Source organism: Rhea americana, unplaced genomic scaffold (assembly GCF_003343005.1).
Source record: "Rhea americana isolate MKP2758 unplaced genomic scaffold, rheAme1 scaffold_155, whole genome shotgun sequence".
Classification (NCBI taxonomy): domain Eukaryota; kingdom Metazoa; phylum Chordata; class Aves; order Rheiformes; family Rheidae; genus Rhea; species Rhea americana.
The window spans coordinates 2,292,788-2,313,842 of NW_028185650.1; the positions used below are offsets into that span (position 1 = coordinate 2,292,788).

Below are 21,055 nucleotides of genomic sequence, written 5' to 3' on the forward strand. Positions count from 1 at the left end.
CACCCTGCAAAGGCTTTGATGCTGTTACATTAAACAGTTAGAGGTTCAGAAACAGAAGGAAAATTTTAAGATAATAATACAGCTCCAAGAAGAAAATGTCTTTAATTCATGACTAAACAAGCAAATGTGTATTTTCTGTTTCAAAAAGATGACTGAACTACTTTGTGCCAGGAAAAATAAATCCATCTGATTTTGCTTTAAGCTATCCTCTTTTTCAAAAGCAGCAAGGGGCTCCAAATCCTTTGGATGATGTAATTCAACTGTTCTGCTTGAATTCTGCTCTCTGTTGATGTCATGTAGCCTCTAGCCAGCTATTGAAGAAGAAAAGCAACTTCTAGTTTAGACTAGAGCCTAGGAAGGCTCAGGTTTATATTGAGGCTGCATTGCAGGACGCTAGCGTAGATCCTCATGGGCAGAGCTCAGCTGCAAGAAGAGCTGGGGCTCCTTGTGCGGGTGGGATAGCACCCTGGGCGGCTGATGGCAGCACGCACTGGTAAGGCAAGTACTGGGGGCGCGTGAGGGCAGTGATGGGCTGCAGGCGTGTGTGCTGGGGAGGGGGAGCCCCTCGGACAAATGGAAAGAAATATTTGGCTATTCAGAGAGTGTTCTGCTGAGAGGCCTATGAAAATAGGGAAGCTGTACAGACTGACTACTGGAAGTTTCCACACCTTTCCTAAACTGTTTTTGACTAACTCCTTATGTTTGATATCCCAGCTGGGCAAACAACATTATATAATAATTACTTTCTGATGCTATCTGATGTTTTCAGTATTCACAGAGCAGCTCTTCTACATCATGCTGAGGTCTAAGGCTTGCCATAATTCGATATGTAGTTAAGAAATATTCTGGGACCATGRTTCATACCATCTGGGGCTCCACTACCTTGACATGACTAAGTCTCAGCTCTGGGCTACAGCGCCGCTGTTCCGTGTCCAAGCTTCTTGTGTGGCTGTGCCTTCAAATGTAGCCAGAGAGCAGGCAGTATTCTTGTGTTAGAAATAAGGAGAACGGGGACTGCATTTCTATTTCCACCTAAGCTGTAAGTATATATTCTTGAAGATCCTTCAGAGTAGATCTAATGTATGAAGCAAGCATATATTGTCTTCAGAAAAGATTAGGCAACTCTATGGTAGCCCAGGCAAGAAACTGTTCTTTTTGCTGATCCATTCAGTTTTGTGCCTTTGTGCTGTACCCATGAAGTTTTTTGGGGGGATGGAAGAGGGGAGAGCTATCTGCAGGCAATTTAATCATTGCCTGTGAGATTCCGAAGGGCAACAGCTTTTTCCCGAGGAGTAAACTGGCAGCTACTTGTTCTTTCCCAGCACGCTGTAGCTACGAGACTGAGGCATTGAGGGCTTCCCTTATATTCCACAGAGCCAAAGCTTGAATGTTTGTTTTTTAGAGACTTGTACATGTGGAAGCAACATTGTTTGGGACACTGAAAGGGGTAGCGGGCTGAGCTGTCACGCAAATGTTTGCACATACATACTTGTTTTCTTTCAGATTTGGGTACCTTACTGAAGCCTAGAGAGGTTTTTTGCGTACCTTTGGGAGCATGTGTGCACAGMCCATACCTAAGGGAGGGCTACAGGCTCTGGCAAACCTTTTGTCTGAGCCAACTGAACAAGTTCAGTCCTCTGTAAGAGGAGGCACTAGTCTGGCCCTGTGGCTTTTAAATCTGAACCAGCTTTGTCTGGTGGCAGCTCAGAGCATGCACTTACTAGCTTGATATGGTGAAGGGGTTGGTTTAGTTCTAGCGTTGTCAGATAGGAATGGTCTTATTCAGGAGCCCGTCAGAACATGAAGGCATCTGCACGTGTCTCTGTATGCCATACTTGCTCCCGCAGACCTCGGCAGGCTCCTCCATCCCAGAGGAGGCAAGCAGAGCTGCTGCTTCACGGGCCTGGCCGGGCTCTGCTCCTCATCCCGCTGCCACAGGGAGGCTGCCAGGGAGCATCTCCATCCCCAGGGAGCAGGAGCAACCAACTGCACTCTCTGGGAAACAGCTCTGGGAAGCTGGTGTTCATCTCTTTATGCTGTTTGCAGTGGGGGCCTTGAACATTTCTCCTTCTGCTTTAGAGAAGGCCTGGAAATTTGTATACCCACCATGGGAGAAGAACAATTCTTAGCCCACAACAACAACAACAACAACAACAACAACAAACATTCAAACAAGTGGAAGGAAAGAAAGTTTCACCTCCTCTGTTGTTTTGGGGAGTACTGCCAGGAGTGCAAGAGCAGCAGGGGTAGTGCTCAAAGCGGTTATGGGGCTGCAAGGCAGGCAGCTGGCGTGTGAGGTCTGTTGGATCCATTGGTCTCTGTTTCTGCCTTAAGCAAAATGAGATCACAGGCAGGTAAGAAAGGGTCCTAAAAGAGCTAACACATCTTACATGGCTGCTGTTTTGCAGAAGGGAATTCCCACATCAGGGTCCTTCCTTTTCAGAAAGAAGAAAATACTGCTTTACCGTGGTGCTTCCAGGGCAAGGGAGAGAGCGCTCTTTGGGCCCCTTCCCAACATCAGAGGCAAGGCTCAACTTTTCTGTGAAGGTAGCAAAAGACCACCCATAAACAACCTGGAAGCGTGATTTTATTTATTTATTTATTTATTTATTTATTTTTATAAGAGTGAGCCAATTCTTGGAATAAAGAAAGTGCCACAGTCCCCAGCAACGAATGCAACCCAGTGCTACTGGTGTGGCCACGCTGAGCTGTGGCCTGCACTGAGCCTCTCCCTCTTCAGCTGCCCACCGAGGAAGCCGAGTACAAATATTGTTTTGTCCTTCCTCTTGGTGCATTAGGATATAAATAACTGATGAAAAGGCCTTATTTATCAGTGTCATATCAAAGTCCACCATTTTAACCCTGAACTGTATATTCCGGTAGGTTCAGGAATTAGAGAAATTTTACAGCAGATCTTTGATTGACTGTGTTACTATACACAGCAAAGACAGTGTTTCACACATTCAATCATTAGGTAAAAATTAACCTGCTACAGGGAGAAATGCCTCCATCCAGGGCCAGTTCACCTACTGATTCTCTGCATTATGTTTGATAAACGCAGTGTCAAGGTGTTTTCTCAACACAGACAGCTCTGCCGACCTGCACTGATTGAAGGCCATAGCCTAGGGTCACACCTTCAGAAGAACGGAGGTGTAACTAAAAGCAAGACAGAACAGAGAAGAGTGGAATTGTAACCAGGCAATAAACTGACAGATGAGGYGAAAAGAACTGCTGAATTCATACCCTTTTCCCTCTTTTATCCTTCTCTCATTTAATACTCATTATTAAGAATGATGTTGTCCTAGCTGGCTGGTGAAGACAGGTCCAGGACTTTGGAGGGAATATTTTCAGCAATACTTGAAATATATGCATTCAATTTTTATATTCAGTTGGCTTAAAGACACTCAATATGACATTTCTGTAGGGGCTGTATGGAGATACAGATTTCCTTGCTCAAGTTTTATCTGTACCAAGTCTTTGGATTTTTGTGCATTTTTTTCTAATGCATCTGCTCCCCTAGCCTGCACTCTTAACGGAACAATCCTTGCCAGAAGGGAAGGTCTGGTATTTTCTTACCACATCCTAAGCTGAGCATCTCTTTGCTTACCACTTCTGGTTTCAGATGCCTGCTCATCTTCTAGCAGTGATTCCCAACAGCAGCCCTCTGTGTCCCAGCAATGAAGTCAGGTCAATGTGCCTCCATGTTTTTGCAGCCTTGTCAGTGACAACAAGGGCTCAGTGCTATTTAAGTTGCCAGAATTATTTCCTCTTTTGCTATTAACAGGAAGAACATCAATAGCAAATTTTACAAGCATGCCTACCACTGCCAGCTTTCTCCCAGCACACCTTGCCAGCAGCAGGTAAATGTGCAAATACATAACTTCCTCAAAGAGGTGATTGACAAATTCTGACGTGTATGGTTTTAATCTTCTCACTTGCTTTACCCCAATTCAGGCATCTGGTATGGGAGAAAAAAAAAAGCATTTGCTATGCTTTCTTTTTCAGACTTCATTGTCAAGTTTAGTTTCTCAGGTAACAATTTTCTTAGAAAAGTAGCTTGTGATCAGTCAGAGCCTTCAATGAAACTGAGAAAGGCTGGCTGCCCTTTAACAAAGCATCAGCATGGTGGGTGATGTTCATCATGTTATAGCAATCACAGCGTCATTTGTGCGTTATTTTGAGCATGAGAATCAGATAAGGCCTGTGACAACCTTTACTCATTGCGTTCTAACGGGTTATTTCCTCCAGAGTAAGGTGAAAGGTTCATAGGTAGATTATAAATAGCTGGTCTCTATTCCTGAATTCAAAGGTCGCCCCACATGAAAATGGAGAGCTGAATGTAGGAGTAGGAGTGAATCTAGAACTGAAAGTCATTCTGTAGAGTGACCAACTGGTGAATGTGAGAAAGGAGGTCCTCCAAACCTGAGTAAGTGCTGGGTTTTTAAGTTTTTTTTTTTTTTAATCTTTTTCTCTAATGTATCACTAAAGCCATATCTGGCTTTTAACACTGCCCTTATATCCTGCAAATGCAGATAAGTCATATTACAGATCTATCTTCATGTAAACTTCTACCAATGTTTCTAACTTAGTTCACCTGTTTCATTAAACTATTGTATGAAGCAGTAACTCAGCAAATAAGCTGCTTTTTCACCTAAATGAAATCCGTTTAGATGTTGTCCAGGGTGATGGCAAGCCTGGATTATGGAGCTGGYAGGCATTCTGAGAACCATCCTGCAAAGTCAGAAATGGCATTACTTTAAGTTACAGAGCTTGTTCTTAACCGGCTTGGGTTTYCAGAGATGACAGGATATTCTCTAAGCAATAGGAAACATAGGCACAGTGGTTTCATGCAGAGCGTATCAGCTACGTAGAATAAGTTTTAAGAAAGAACGAGGAATAATGATGTCAGCAAAGGGAATAGCTGGAATTTTGCTGTGGGAAGAGATGCTTGTTTGTTTCTAAGCCTTGATTCTGGACTGCTGCCTATATGAAATGCCTGTTTGTATCCATTTCTGTATCTTTGCTGTGTAGTTATTCAACAAACTTACACATCCAAAACAGCTAATGAATTTGAAGTTGCTGGTGGTAATATATTTGTGATCAATATTTCAGTACTGTAAAGAASAGACAGGTCCATAGCCTGGACTGAATAAAGGGTCTGCCTTGTGCACTGAATAAAGCAGGCATCCTGTGGAAAAAAAGAAAAGGCATAAGAAGGCTGAATTAAATTTCTGACAGGCTCTCCCATAGCTGCCATTTTTCAAGTGCTGGGCTCTGAGGATTAGAGGAAGTAGCAAGCAGTTCCCATTGCTTCGGACTAGTTTTCAGTAACTCCATTATAGAATCAGTTGGTGTAAAATTAGTTAGAAAATGTAGCACTGAATACTGTTCCTCACTGGGAAAGGAGAGTGAAGGGGACAAGGGATGCTGGCATCCTTGAGAACGGAAGGGGAATGGGTTAATACCACCCTCTCTTTGGATATCTTTAGCAATTCTTTGGATATCTGCTTTCTGGATGGAGAAAATTATAGAGCTAACCTAGCCCAAAAGATCAGAAAATATTGTGAGGATCTATTTACAGTTCCATTTCAAACTTTGTTAAATTCCTTCCTTTCATAAGACTTTCATCTATGGTCATGATCCTCCCGAGTGGACAGATCGTGTCAGGTTTCAAGGCTGTCTGTTTTGCAGAAGCCAAGCGGTCGGGATTGAAAAAGGTCTGAGGAAAAGAAAAAGAAGGGGGGGGGGAAGAAGAAAGACAGACATAGCGACAAATCAACTTTTCCACTTCCTGCACCTTTCCCTCTTGTAAAATGGCACAATCTTTCACATTTATTAGAATAAGGAAAACTTTTAGGCAAGCAACTTCCTATCTGCTGTGGCTGCTGCTGCTAGTTGCCTGAGTCTGTCTTCTCACAGCCCAGAGTAGCTCAGCATGTGGCCTCTGCACAGCAGAGAGAAAAGTTAGACAGCAGGTCACCCTGCTCCACACCTCCACAGATCGTCACCTGTCTTAATTTTCCACTAGCTTCTCTCTTCGCAGTGAGCTGACACCCGCAGACTCTTCTACCMCCACTACTGCAAGTTGCTTGGTTTCACAGCTAGGCCGATACCTGGGTAATTCATAGGACCGTGGCAGTAGTCCATGATGTTTGGTGACTAAAGATGTCTGTAACTATCTGATTTATTTAAATGGTCCTCTTGCCTTCATAACAGCAATGGACACTGCTGTTAGTCTCACACCTTAAGCCCAAAGACTCTTAACAGATTTGCTCAGTAGAGCTGAAATCCAGTTTAATGCACCATAAACTGCACAGGGAAGACTCTCTCCTTTATAATCTCTCTGAATATTCACACTGGGTACYGTGGTGAATTACACTTCCTTGCTCCCTGCCCAGGGCCCTGTCTTTGTGATTGCAAACCTTTAACACCATCCTTACAGTAGTACATATGAAAAGAYTGAGCTCATGGGAGGAACAAACCAAGCTGGTTCTGTTTCCTTTTGAAACAACTGTTTGATTTCTGTTAGACACACTATGGTCTGAAAGCCAACAGCAGCATCTCAGCCAGTCCTCAGTGATCTGAACACATTCAAATTCATTTTCAGGAAGTGCATTAGAAGGTGGCTTGCAGATCCTTTTCTTTCTGAGAAGGTCAAAAATCAGTTCCCAGGCATGTGCTTTCAGCATTTTGAAGGAACTTACTGATGGCTTTCAGATCATGGTGTGCCTGATGGAATCAAGTGACAGGGGAGAGAGTGAAAAAAAAATAAAGTAAAGCCACATAGATACATGTCCCATTTTCATCCTGAAACTAGACACATATTTTAAAAGGGAGGATTCAAACAAGTGAAAATAAAGTGGAATGAAAAGAAAGAGCAAAGTACAAGCAAAAGGAAATTAAGGTATTGCACTAGGTGTGGCACTGAATCTTGTACMTATGGTGGCTGGATTCCCTAGATAGTTTGGGCACATCATTGTTTGTAGCTGGCTGGGTAGATTTGTTCAACACTGAATACCTCACTGGAGTTTCTGACTTTGTAGGTGACCATGGATACAGAATATGAAAAAGATCACATCAAAAAGCTGCAGGAGCAGCGTATGTCTATGCAAAAGAAAACCTTCACCAACTGGATGAACAATGTATTCTTCAGGAATAATGTAGGTAGTTCCTCCACTTTGGGGCTTTTTCCAGAGTTTTTTATTTCACTCTCTCTATTCTTTTCTATGTTATTTTTTCACACTTCTCCTACATGTCATCATTAGATACGTATGCAAGCAAGAAAGGCTTTGACTAACCATAGCATTCCAGCCTGTATCTTTTATCTCACATCTATCGCCATTGCTCATATTACCTATCTTCTCTGAAACTGTAGTTCACTTTTGTAGACTATCTTCCTATAATCACGTCACTTCTGTGATGTCCATTGTATCTTGTAGATCTTCCCAGAGTATGATCTTTATCTGTTCTTCTTCTAAGTATATAAGTAAGTGAAGTATTTGCAAGTGTTTGGGTTTCCTGAAACAATGTCCAAATTTTAATTTTTCAACCAAAATTTAAAGATTTTCTACTTTGTCTGAGATTTCTGGATACTGATCTGTCCAGGTTGCATTACTGCTTCTTGGCTCTGAAAAAACTGCTTTAGGTCTAGCCAATTCAGACATACCACTGTGCAAATACAGATCAGTTCGTTTTCAGGMAATCTGAGACTTCCAGAAAGCATCAGAACTATTGCACAGTTGATTTGCGCACRGAAGGCAACTCCAACATATTCCAAATGTCACCAGATGTACTTCACATAAACGCATTTGGGGCACAAGTGATGGATCATAGCAGGGAATTACYGGGGAACAATTCCATTCTCTGGAGTCTGTGGTTGATATTAATAACAATGCACCAAGTAGGTGCATTGTTTCTTGTTTCTTTTCTAGTTCATCACCATTGTGGATGTTTCAGTATTAGGTGCATTTTTTTTCAGTGTAATGTCACAGCTTAGTGATTGGTGTACAGGCAGCATCAGAGCACAGCAAACTTTTAAATTAATTTTTCTTAATATAAAAGAAGAACTACAAAACACAATCTGGTTTTGTTCCCTGCAGAAAGTTAGACTTTCATGGTGTAGGAAGTTATCTCTGTATAGTCACAGATGAATGTATACACTATCATTTTTAAAACACCTTTGAGTTCAAAGATTGAAATGTCACTCTTAACTTCCTTGACAGCACTTGTTTGTGTATCATAAGTGTAGGGAAAAAAAAAAAAAAAAAAAAAGAATGAGAGAGAGAGAGTTTTGCAAGCCATATATGGTAAGAAATGATGCAGAGATTGAGAGTTTATCAAAGTCTTCTTAGGAATGTAGTTTCAGCTTTTGAAAGCACGCTTTAACTTGTCAGGTTCATACTACAGGACACTACAGTATTTTCAGTTGCACTGCTGACTATTTAGAGTCTAGCAATAAGGATGCTATTGGATTTAATTTAAGTAACGTGCAGTTGGTATCTTAATCCAAAGACTGTTAGATACAACAAAGCTATTAAAAATTTATCAGCAGCTGGGGCATAGAGCAGATATGTGAAGGTAGTCTCTTTATAAATAAACTAAAATGGAGCTATTCTTCATGAATAAAAGTTCCACAGAACATAGCAAGTTTAGCTTTTTAATGATAAGATACTACAGGCAGAATTTTAGACCTATTTAATGTACAAAAGAAAGTGGAAGAATGAATAAATAAAGATAGCAACTGAACAGGGAGTTCTTTCATGGGGATGATGAGACAGGAATGTTGTCAGTTCTTGCTCYGTACTAGGTAGAGACTTAAAGTCTCTCTGAGCTCCTTTTTTGCTTTCAGTGATTTCTTGATTATCTAGAAAATGATCTGGTCTGGAATTAAAAGATATGTCTCCACGTTACTCATTCTTTTTCTTTCTTTATTTTGTTTTTTCCCTTGCATGTAACTATGCTCTGAATTCAAAAAGTTACTGCTTCACTTCAGAAATATTTGGGGGGGGGAGAGAGGCAAAAAGCTTATTTACTGTGATTTCAGAATCACAGTATGTTGTTACTGGGTGTATGATAAGGTCACCTCTGGATAGCTCGTGGCATAGAGCCAGAAGGAAACACCCTTGCTAGATCAGAGTACACACTGTGTCATGGTGTATCACATAAGCCTTCAGTGATCTCACTACCGGCAGCAGTGAAACACTTTTCGAAAAAGATCTTAATCTTTCACATAGTGACTGAGCTTAGTATGAGACTGGCTAAAAATATGGAGACTTTGGATAGAATCTAACCAGGATGTAACTTTGTTGAGACTATGGGCCAAAAAGGAGCCACTGAATGCAGCAAACCCGCAGATAGGTCTTCTCATTTCCTTTGTTTTGTTTCACTTCACTTTGGGATTATCAACACAAATTTTAAATGAAATGCTTTGCTCAAAAATTAAAAGTTGAAATGATTTATTTGAATTGGGAAAAAAAAAAAAAGTCAGCACTTCCAAAATGTTTGATTTTGAAAATGTTGAAATGTTTTGCTGGTTTTCAAAATATTTCCTCCCACTTATCCTGTTTTTGGTGTTTATTGGTTCAGTCATTTATTCGACTTCAGCCCACAGTCATAAATAATGTCAGTCTTTCTGTATATCCATTYGTAGTGAATTAAGATTCATCAGATAATCCACTTACACTTCACATTTATGCAATGACCAACAGTAGATTCAGTGAAACCAGCAACAAGGTGTTTTTTGCTTATTCCTTAAAGTAGTGGGCAGTGTGGGCTGGCTGTTCAGCCACGCAGGCCAAACTGGCTTCAGTACTGTGTGGCTGGTCTTTGCAGGTAAAGGTTGTGATAGAAGATATTTATACAGAGTTGAAGGATGGCATTTATCTCATGCAACTCCTGGAGCTACTCTCTGGAGAATCTTTGCCCAGACCAAACAGGGGAAAGATGAGGGTGCATTTTCTGGAGAACAACAGCAAAGCCATTACATTCCTGAAATCTAAGGTGAGTAAGTATTGATATCACGGATGACAACAGTTTAGAAATGTCACTAATTAATTATAGTACTATGTTCATCATGATTTTCCCTTCTGATGCACAATAGCATGTTCTTTGCATACAGGGCAGGGTTTTATTTTTTGTAAGTCTTTAGATTTGACTTTTTTGCTATTCGACTGACATAACTTATAAGCATCTAATGTCCAGCAAAAAATGTCACACCTAAAGGAAAAGATGTCGCATTTTGAATTGCTGATTTTAAATACTATTTCCCTACTAAGAAATTAGAGAGAACTGCACTCAAAATCTGCATTTTCATCATAGAAAGGAATTATTTTCTCAAATTCACATTTTCTGATGGAAGTTTTAGTCATGTGAAAAAATGTTGACCAGTTTTAATCTTAGAGGAAAGCTGCAAAAAGGGAATAAATGGACTGAGGAAAAAGAATATGTGACTGCTAAGAGGGAGATCAGGGCTGTGGGAGAAAAAGGCACAGGAAATACGTTCAGGAGATAGAAGGTTATTCTGCTAGATAAACTTTTTGTTTTATTCATATAACTATCTCAAGCTTGATTTTGTTTCTTATTCTTTGGAATTTGAGAAATAGAAGCAGAATMATCCAAAGTCCCAGCCCCTTTCCCAGATATGAGAGGATAGCTGTAGGCTGTAAGAAGGGTAAGACAAACTCATAAACATTCTTGGTTCCCATGGCAAAGAGGGTCACTAATCCTTCATATCTGGACAGCTTCYTAAAATGGTCCCTGCATCCTATGGTCATAGGTTAAATGTTCTCTGAAGTCTAGGTAATTCCTGGAAACTTGTCTACAATTTCTGAATTAACTTAAAGGAATTTGTCACACCAGTCTCATCCCCACGGAGGTGACCGTGCAGACAGCGGGAGTCGGCAGGGTGTTCACAGACTATACCCCCTTGCTGTCCCAAACTGCAGCCCTGCCTGCCGCCTGGGCAATAGCAGGGGAAGCCGTGGCTTGTTTCGTAGGCGCCTGTGCTGTTTGGTGAGCCGCGAGCTATGCACCAGCTAGCTGGTTGGACAGACAGATCTGAGTCTCTGAGCTTGCCCTGCAGCCATTCCCTTGCAGAAATGGGGCACCAAATCATGGTTTTCTCCTTTACTTACCCACCAATTTTCAAAACCCTTGCAAGAACTTTAAGTCTGTGAGACTGCCATCCATTTGCCAGGTTTTTACTGAGATTCAGCTTCGGTGCACATAGGAGCTGGAGAGGGGTGAATATGGGAATTGACAGATCTATGGACAAATAAAGAGATCAAATAAAACCCCTTTGCTAAGGAAACAGCCGAAACATTCTCTTTACACACGGTTTGCTACACAAAYGTCTTCTTCAGAGAACTGGATGTGAATTATTTCATGCTGAACAGATGTTGGTTTATTAGCAGGTACAAGTAAAAGTGATTGGGCCTGAGAATATCGTAGATGGTGACAAAACCTTAATCCTGGGACTTATCTGGATTATCATACTCCGATTTCAGATTTCATCTATCAAACTTGATAAGGTAAAACAGCAAGAAAGGCCCATTCTGATGATGTTTCCTGCCCATTTTGATCATGTAGATCTGGTGTCACACAGCGATTTGCATGTTTACTAGCACCTGCATACAAATATCTAGTCCTTTTGGCTTTATTTAGCCAGGAATTTCTGAAAGAAATTGAATCCATTTTAGAGTTTCTCAAAGATAGAGAAAGCAATAGCTTGGGATATATGAAATATTCATGCTTCTTACCCTCTTTCACTAACTTTCTACTGGCTTTGACTCTAGAAAGAATTTATTTGAGGAAAATTCTTTCCATATTTGAACTATATGCTGATTATTTGCTCTTTTACCAAAGAAAAGCTTTCTGTTTTTAAGAAAAGTTAGTTTTATATAACCCTTATTTAACATGTACTGTAAGTACCTGAAAAGTAAGATTCTATGAAGATATTGTGAAATCAAAGTTAGTAATTCTAACATTGGATATCAATACACTATGTTTTGTTTTTGAGTTCTAGGCCACAGCTAAGGAAACAAATAAACTGAGCTGAGCTTTATGTCTCTCCTGCTTGTCACTTGATTTCTACAAATCTTCTAGAAAATAAAAATTCAGAAACTTTTTAATACTTTCCTTTCAAATTATAATTTAGGAGTTCACTCAATTAACTTTTACATTCATGCGAAATCATTCTATTTTCACGGTAGGTCTAGCCAATAAGTGTGTTAAAGATGTTACAGCTGTTAGAGGGGATTTGAGAGCAGAATGGAAGTAAAACAAAGAGAGCTTTTGGGGGAGCATAAGCACAAACTCACTGACACTACTTCCATGTGCTGTTCACCCTGATTTTTCTCTTCTTTGCCTTCTTCGCAGGAAGAATTTGGAGGCAGAGCTGATTTTCTATTTGCCAATGAAGCCTTACTAATCTGGTGTCAGCATAAAACTGCCAGCTATTCCAATGTGAATGTGAAGGACTTCTCCAAAAGCTGGAGTGATGGGCTGGCCTTCAACGCACTCATTCATGCTCACAGGTAAGACTTGATGGATCACTTCAAGAGCAGTTGCTCATTGCTATTTCCAGCTCAGGCACAAGTTGTTCCATGGTCCAAGTTCCCTGTATTTCACAAAATACTGTAAAATTGTCTCCTTGCCCTTCTCGTGGAAAACTCTGCTTTTTACGTGCACATTCCCTCTGAAGAAATAAGGACCAAAGGCTTCCTGCTTGGAAGTTCCTTTTGTTGGAGGTAAAATGGCATTTCCGAAGGAATATCACACATCTGAACAATGCTGCCATTTGGTCGTAGCCTGCCTGATCATGTTTCAGTTGCACTTTTACAAAAGTTATTGATTATTTTAGAGATGTTTCCTCTTGTACAAGCTTCATGAGCATTCACACTTTTTGATTCARTTGTAACAGAGTAAACAACCTCTCAGTCTCTTTTTTTCCTCCCTTCTCTGGCCCTCAGAAAACATGTGGGGAAAACAACCCAAGGCAAGAGAAAAAAGCCACCTGTAAAAGCCCTGCTAGCAGTTCTGCTCCATCTTCTGGCAGGATGGGGAGAGCCTTTAGTTTCTCTAGGTGGGAGTAAGCTGCCTTCTTAGAATAGCTTCACTAACACATTTTGGTTTTCACCAGCCAGTGAAGATGAGAGAAACAAAGTGCAGTGATCTGCTGTGGGGTGGTGGTACTTCAACTTCATAAAAGGKGAGGGGCTGGAGGATTTTTTTCCTCCAGTGAAAGTGAGGTTTGCCCTCAAGTGAAGCTCAGAGTCAGAGTAATTTCAGAGTTTATGTCACATTTCTTACTCTAATTAACAGTTTCTATTTTATCATCTGAAAGAACTCTAAACATAAATCTCTCTTCCCCTCCACCCCCCGTTCTTCTCCTTGTCCAGGCCTGATCTTATCCACTACAGTTCCCTGCGGCAGGATCAGCCCATCAAGAACCTGAACAACGCCTTCAGTGTTGCAGAGAAACAGCTAGGAATCAGTAAACTGCTGGATGCTGAGGACGTGGCGGTCCCCCACCCAGACGAGAGATCCATCATGACCTATGTGTCACTCTATTACCACTACTTCTCCAGACTGAAACAAGGCCAGACAATCCAAAAGCGACTTGCCAAAGTAAGGGCATCGCTATTTTTAAAAGTTACCTCTTATTTCTATCTCTGTTTATGCTTTTCACTTGCATAAACTTAGATTTGTTTYGGAGATGTTTATTAGTGCAAACTCAGCTTCAGGGTCATTTGACCTGAATTAAATGGCACGGTCATTTCAGAGATTTTTTTTATTGCCACTTGAATCTTGAGAAGTGTCTGTAGGCTCTCTGACCTCTAAAAGGTTGCATTTATCTCACTGGAAACAGATCCCTTTTTGACCTCACRTTTTCTCTGAGGGCAGATATGCTTCAAGGAAGCTTGAAGCAAGCAGATCTCACTAATCTTGGGAGTATTACAGCTAGGTAAAAATGGAGCTAGTCAATAATTTTCTGATTTAACAGGAAAGATTATCTCTTATTCTCTGAGACTACTTTGAATTTTTATTTCCTGTAAAAATCCTCATCCTTTCTTTCTAACTCCATAATCAGGTGTAAAATGCAAACAAGGGCATAGAAAGTGGAAGACTGTAAAAGAAGGGGGAAAACTCCTGAAGAAACAAAAGAAAGAGGAAAAAAAAAGAATTGTTTTTTTTTTCTGTTCTCATATATATATATGTGTGTGTGTGTGTGTATATATATATAGTTTCACATGATTATGATTTGTATTACAATTACTTACACCCTTTTAATGGAAAACTGAAGGAATTTTGAGTATTTTGAGTAGTTCTAGCCAAAAGAACTTTTTGTGGTTGTTCCACTGAGGACTGCTTCCCCTAGAGAGAATTTCTTTTCTACCTTCAAAATAATACATTCTGTTTTTGTCAAAACACAAGACAAACAGCCTGCCAAAAATCTGCATGCCCGGGACGGGGCCTGCGTGATCGTTTGCGTTCAAAGAACGGGCTGCGTTATTGGGGGTTGGGGGGTGGCATAGAAGGCACAAAAATCAAGACCAGGGCTTCCTGGTGATGACAAGGTGAAAAGGTTCTGCAAAGCAGGGTTTGCTCAGCTAAGTAGTTTGGGACAAGAACAAGATGATTCTGGGCCATATATTGGTAAAAGAGATGCTCTCTGATGACAAGTATGAACTGGAGTTTAATTAAATAAAGACTGGGCATAAATGAGGAAAGTGGGCAGTAGGTTTTGACTGGACTCCACCTGAGGCTCTGAGTTTTAACCTGGAGATGTTATTTCAGTTGTCTCAGAAGAAAGAGATTTTCTTTCCCGTTTTGCTTGAATTTCATTCTTCATCACACATAATCTACCGAGGGGGCGCTAGCAGAGTTTCTTCTGAGACTTTGAGAGTTATTCCTTATACCTGAAATAGAATACCTTGGAAATGTCTTAGGAATTATTTCAGAACAGAGGAACACGTTTCAGAACCTCCCGCATCACACTAAGCTTTCCTAGAGTCACCAGACTTGTATTAGGGGAACTCTAAGGATCAGACAGAGCACATCTTTGTATGTTGGGCAAAAACGGAAAGAATATTTTTCACACCTTTTTTGTCACTGTTGTTGCACTCCACAGATTTTTCCTCTTGTGTAGGCATATTTATTCTTTCTTTGCTCTCTCTCTCTTCTTATCTGCTTCCTTTTCTTGATTTGTCTTCTTTGACACTTTTACCCTGTCCCTAACACTGCTTTCCTGTCCTCTTGTGTTTCTTGCACTCATAAGCATACAGAAGGAAAATGAGACAGATGTTAATCTCCTCATGTCCTTAGTGCCCTCAGATAGGCAGCTCTGAATTTACTAATAGGATTGGGGAGTGAGCCTGAATGTGTCCGGGAAGCGTTTGTGCGGAGACTAAGAGGGTGACCGGGATGACAGAGCGAATCGGTCCAGGGAGGTGAATCTCCCTCCCCCCAGCCACACGAAGTGGCCATGCATTTACTAGGATCTTTCAGCGAGAACTGGGTACGATGGCAGAAAATACAGAAGGGAGCCCTGATGCCATGGGCTGCTTTTCCTACACAAAAGGTTGGTGCTGTTTTACTCCTCTTTCAGCACGGTGACGTTTACTCATTGCCAAGTGCACTTTTTGATAGGTAAAAGCAGATTACAAYTTACAGAGCCTGGGTCTTTGCTCAGCGTGCCATCTCCATTACTAATCTGCCTGCGTGGAGCAGATGGGCTCTGAGGAATGCTAGAGGCAGACAACGTTGTTCAACATTAACTCTGATGTCTGCAGGAGAATGATTCAGAATGACGGCTACTGAGTTAGAGTGAGGAAAAAATACTGTATAAAAGGATGAAGATAGAAAAATATGTAAAATAGAGAGAAAGGTTGGCTTCATTCTAACACTTTTTATTTAATTATACATTTAACTCTAAATATTTGTTGCAGAGACAGTATTTACTTGAAGTTCACATAACTGCAGGTCTGACCACAGATGAAGCAGATAAATGTCCTAGACTTGGAATATCAGTGTTGAGTCACAGTTAACCCCTGTTTGGTTATGATGAATTCTCTTTCTCTCATAATTTATATAAAATGAAACAGCTCTAACAGAAGAGATTGAGAAGGGGCTGCTTGACCACAGTCTGCAGCAGGGTTGTGAGAAAGCCAGGATGTGACTCAGGCAAAGGAGGAACTTGTCAGACACTCTCCTGCAACTCAAGACAGTGAAGCTAAGAGGGGGAAATTGCACATTAGCAGACAGGATGGGACTGTTTCCTCTTCTTTTTATAAAAGAGAATGGGAAAAAAAAACCTTAGTTATTTTTTCCACTATGAAACATAGATTCTGAATCCTCAGTTTGGGATTCTTGCTTTCTGGTCAGCCCACACATGTTGACGTTCTCCATACACGTGCTGCCAGTATTGTCCCCTGTTTAATTCCAAAATTAACCTTTCTTAAATAAAAACAAAATGAGATATTAAATAACATTAATTTTATAGTATTTTATGGAATATATTCTAGGACTTCACCTAGCCTCAGATGTGACAGCCATCACCACATTGATTAAAAAAATGCGATGACTTATTAAATATAACTTTCCTGACATATATTGCAGGTCATTGAGATCCTGAACTTGATTTATGAGAACGTTGCATTCTGCTCACCCACTTTGTTCCATTCTGCTGCTTATGCGGTTTGTAACTCCATATTTCCGTTACAGATCGTGTCCCTCCTGAAGGAGATAGATGACTTGAAGCTTCAGTATGAGCAGATGGTCTCTGACCTCCTGAGATGGATCAAACAGAAGGTGATGGAACTGGATGATCGTCATTTTCCCAACACTCTTCAGGAAATGTGGCTGCTCATGGCCAACTTCAAGACCTTCCGCACTGTGGAGAAGCCCCCCAAATACCAGGAGAAGGGTATGATTGAAGCTCATCTCTTCAACATCAGGACCAAGCAGAGAGCCAACAACCAACGGCCATACCTGCCTCCAGAAGGGAAGACACTGCAGGATGTGGAAAAACACTGGATTATCCTGGAAAAGGCAGAGCACAACAGGGGAAAGGCACTACAGAAGGAGATGTTGAGGCTAGAGAGGCTGGAGCAGCTAGCTCAGAGGTTCCTGAAGAAGGCAGCCCTGCGTGAGTCCTACTTGGATGACATGAATAAAGTGATTGGGAAGCAGGACTTCTGGCCAGAGAGTGCAGACAGGATGGAGGCTACAAGTAAGAAGCTGGAAGCCATTGCAGCAGATGTATTCCCCAGGAGGGAACGCTTCACAGATTTGGCTGAAATGGCTGCGGTCATCAGCAAGGAGAACTATCATGGCAAGGACCAAATCAAGACGAAGTGAGTGAGAAGTCATGGGACTGTGTAGTGGTGGAGGTTAAAGTTAGTCTTGATATGCTGTTGAAAGAAGAAATAAGCAGAATTGTAGCTATTTACCTTGGCCCTCATGAGTAGAACTGGCCAGGATTTCTTCTACTGATAAACAGTTTCAGCATATAAATGTTTAATTAAAAATTTTTTTTTTCTTGAATGATCCATAACTCAGGCTGATTTCTGGTGACAAATAGTTTTGAGATATTTTAATATTTTCATGAAAATATATGCTCTGCCAAAAATCTTATTTTCCATGAAAAATGCTTAAATGGATACATATTTTCCCCAAATCAACACATTTCCTTTTCATTCAATAGTTTGGGAGGTGCAGATCAGTTCAGGCACAAAATCTTCCAGTCTCACCAGTTTGGGGCAAATCTTGAGAAATCCTTACTTCTGTGATTATCAGTATATCCTTATTTGGAACTGTCTAAAAAAGCAACATGAAAAGTTTTTATTGTGACTATTCAACACTTTTCTAAGTTCAGACAAATTCAGAAGCATATGGGAAAATTGAGAAAAATAATTATAAAAGAGTAATCCAAATTCCTTACGAAGTCAGGTTCTGATTCATGCTATTTTTTGGATTAATTTTTATTTTAAGTGGCCATTTGAAGATCTCATCTTTTTTCCACTCGTCTCCACTGTATCAGACAAAAGCAATGCAAGATGTCAAGTGTCAGAATCCATAGAAAATCTCTAAAATAAAAATTCATTGACAATTGATATGGTAGTCAAAATTTCTCCCCATATCCACACTAATTAAATAACAGCCACAGTGATCTGTCCTGTGATCTTGGCCTATCTTCCTGCCCCGCTGGCAGGAGGTGTATGTGTTCATTTAGCCCCTTTAAAACAGTGAACACTTGGGACTCTTCTGCATGCTGCCCAAAGCATGAAGTCTTTGTTACAAGTGAGTCCTTTCTCTCTCTTCCCACATAGGCAAGACAACATTTCAAAACAGTGGCGGGATCTTCTGGATCAGCTGCAGAGACGACAACACTCTCTGGGAGCAATGCGGGAAATTCTGGGCCTCCTGAGGGATGCTGATGCCATTACCGAGGAGCTGAAAGAGTTACAGGTATCAAGCCCTCCCTGCCAACTCACAGCTCACATTATTATCAATGTGCATCACTTAAAAAAAAAAAAAAAAGAAAAAGAAAAAAACATATTGCAGGGACTAGCATGGTCTAGTCTGCTCTCCTGATGCTAACTGATGAGTCTATCAGCTTTAGAAAAAAATCACCGTTTTTATTTAGATGCCTAACAGTACATTTCAGTTCCTCATTCCAGGTACCCACATTAGAAAAAATAGGCTTCATTATAGGACTCTCTGTAACCAGAGCCCAATACAGTATTACTAGGAATGCACTGTAAGTTCATATTATATAGTAAAATAAAGAATAATTTAAAGATAAGCAATACTTGTAAGATATGAATCTATCTGTCCTAGTGTTTTGTCAGGAAAGAGCAACTAACAGTAGTGCTATTGGAACCATGCTAGCTTAAGGATATGAAAGAAGAAAGATTTATAAGTAAAAATAATATCCTACATTAGAATAATTGATACAATTAGAAAGAGAACAAACGTTCAGTCATGCAGTATCATTGTCAGGACAAATAAAATATTAATTTTATTATTTATTATTTTAATATTTGGATTGCAAAGGCAAGTAAGTTCCTCAAAGAAAAATAATGCCATCAAAGCATATCATAAAATAGGATATCGTAGAATTCTCCAGATAAAGACTGTGAATCTGGCTGATTATGATTTAGTGTATAGGAAAGGTCTATTCCTCCAAGAATGCTGAGACTTTGAGTGCTTAATCAATAGAATAACTTAGATGTGAAAAAGGACTCTTGTTTGAAGACATCATTGCTTCCAGGGTAGTAGATAGAAACTCAAGATTGTTGACACTATCCTGTGAAACTGAAAGAAAAGTATGAATGATTCCTCTAATTAGGCAGATAATCTTTACACAGTTGAAACTAGTTTTTTTACATTTAAAAGTTGAAGTTTTTAATTGATGTCTTTATATTGGGCTCTTAGACGACACACTGCCAATTCCATTGCTTTCTCACTTTGTTTGCAGGTGCTAGTGAATTCGCAGGACTGTGGGAAGCAGCTCTTGGAAGTAGTAGATTTGCTGCAGAAGCACAACCTGGTTGACTCTCAGATCTCTTCCTATGATGCTAGACTGACATATATCACCCAAAGGACAGCAGAAATCAGCAAGGATAGCACAGTTAAACCAGACGTGCTTTATGCAAAAGTTCAGATGCTTCGTCAGCTGTATCAGAACCTTGTAGCTCTGAGCAAGACACGGTAGGGCTGTGCTTATGGCTCTTTTCTTACTGATTAGGATGGTCAAGCAATCTCTTTTAAATCAGAGGACACAGAGGTCCCAGCATTCAGAATTTCTCATTTCCCCATTTAGAAAGGCATAACACAAGCAATTTGTGTCTTCATTACAGCTGACTGAGAGGACTTACTAGCTCTCGTAGCTGAAAAATAGCTTCATTCTCAGCATTTATTTTGACTTGCCAAATGTGTAGTCTGGATAGCATGTTGGTTGACTCCACATCTCCTAAAGGAAGCAGGGAATTTAATTTCAGTTGCCTTACGAGGAGATGGGAAATTTCATTTTGATTGCTTTGTTTTCATTATAAGCATTTATTTTGACTTGCTGAGCATGTAGTCTTGCATGTGTTTGACTCCTCATCTCCTAGAGGAAGCAGGAAATTTAATTTTGGTTCATTTGGTTTTTTTGTGTGGATAAATTAAGCTATGAGAAAGAGGAGTTACAGGCATTCAAACTTTTTTTCTTCTAAATTCTGAAGCTCTTTGATAAAGATATTCTGTACCATTATCTCCAGGGAATCCCATTTCTGACTGTGATACACTGTTTGTTTCTTTGTTTCAGAAAATCTCAGCTAGAAGAAGCCATGAAGCTTTTTGAATTCTTTCGTGACTGCAAGGAGGAAGAATTATGGATCTCTGAGAAATGGAAGCTAGTGAGAACGACAACATTAGGGAGAGATGTCAGCCAGATTACAGCCTCTATTCAGAAGCACAAGGTATCTTATTTCACTGGTGGTCTTTTCTTTGCATTATAGCAAGACTTAGAACATCTATGTCCTTTAACTTAGTCAGTACAGCACTTAGTGTGCTGTGAGACCTCTTATATCTCAAGTGTCAGGACCAGTGTCTAGAACTCTAAAAAATGTATAGGTTGGAGATTTTTTCCAGGAGGGGAATGAAAGGGTAGGGAAGTCATATGTTTGATACTGGACTGGAAATATGGCCTGAACTGAAAATCAGTGGGCTACATACTAGGAGAGGAAAAGGCTGTTGTTTGTGTTTTTTTCTATTCATTTTCCCTGGGCAAGAGAGGTGGCAGACTGTTGGGAAAGAAAGAGGTGGTGAAAAAAAGACTAGTCACCGAAAATAGCAGGTAGGATGCCCCATGGATGGCATCATGTGAGATGATGAAGCACTTTCCCTAAGTGCTTGCTGTGGGCTACTGTCAAAAGTTTAGCTATGCGAACTACTGCTTTTTTTTATGGCAAAGGATCATTGTAAACAAGCAAAGAGACCTCTAGAGTTGAGAATCCAGTGATGAAACTGAAACAGGAGCCTCTTCAGTAACCTGAGCATGCGTGTGTGT

The 21,055-nt window shown here is 40.4% G+C and overlaps 1 protein-coding gene across 1 annotated transcript; it reads left to right on the forward strand.

The window, feature by feature from the left end:
* Nucleotides 1-7,049: 7,049 nt before the first annotated feature.
* On the forward strand, nt 7,050-17,234 carry LOC146598740 (spectrin beta chain, non-erythrocytic 5-like). The gene is made up of 7 exons (XM_085299891.1): nt 7,050-7,160; nt 9,832-9,999; nt 11,412-11,528; nt 12,376-12,533; nt 13,398-13,626; nt 16,618-17,146; nt 17,191-17,234. The coding sequence occupies exons 1-7, from the start codon at nt 7,050-7,052 to the stop codon at nt 17,232-17,234; spliced, it is 1,356 nt and encodes a 451-aa protein (XP_085156017.1).
* The last annotated feature ends 3,821 nt before the right edge of the window (nt 17,235-21,055 follow it).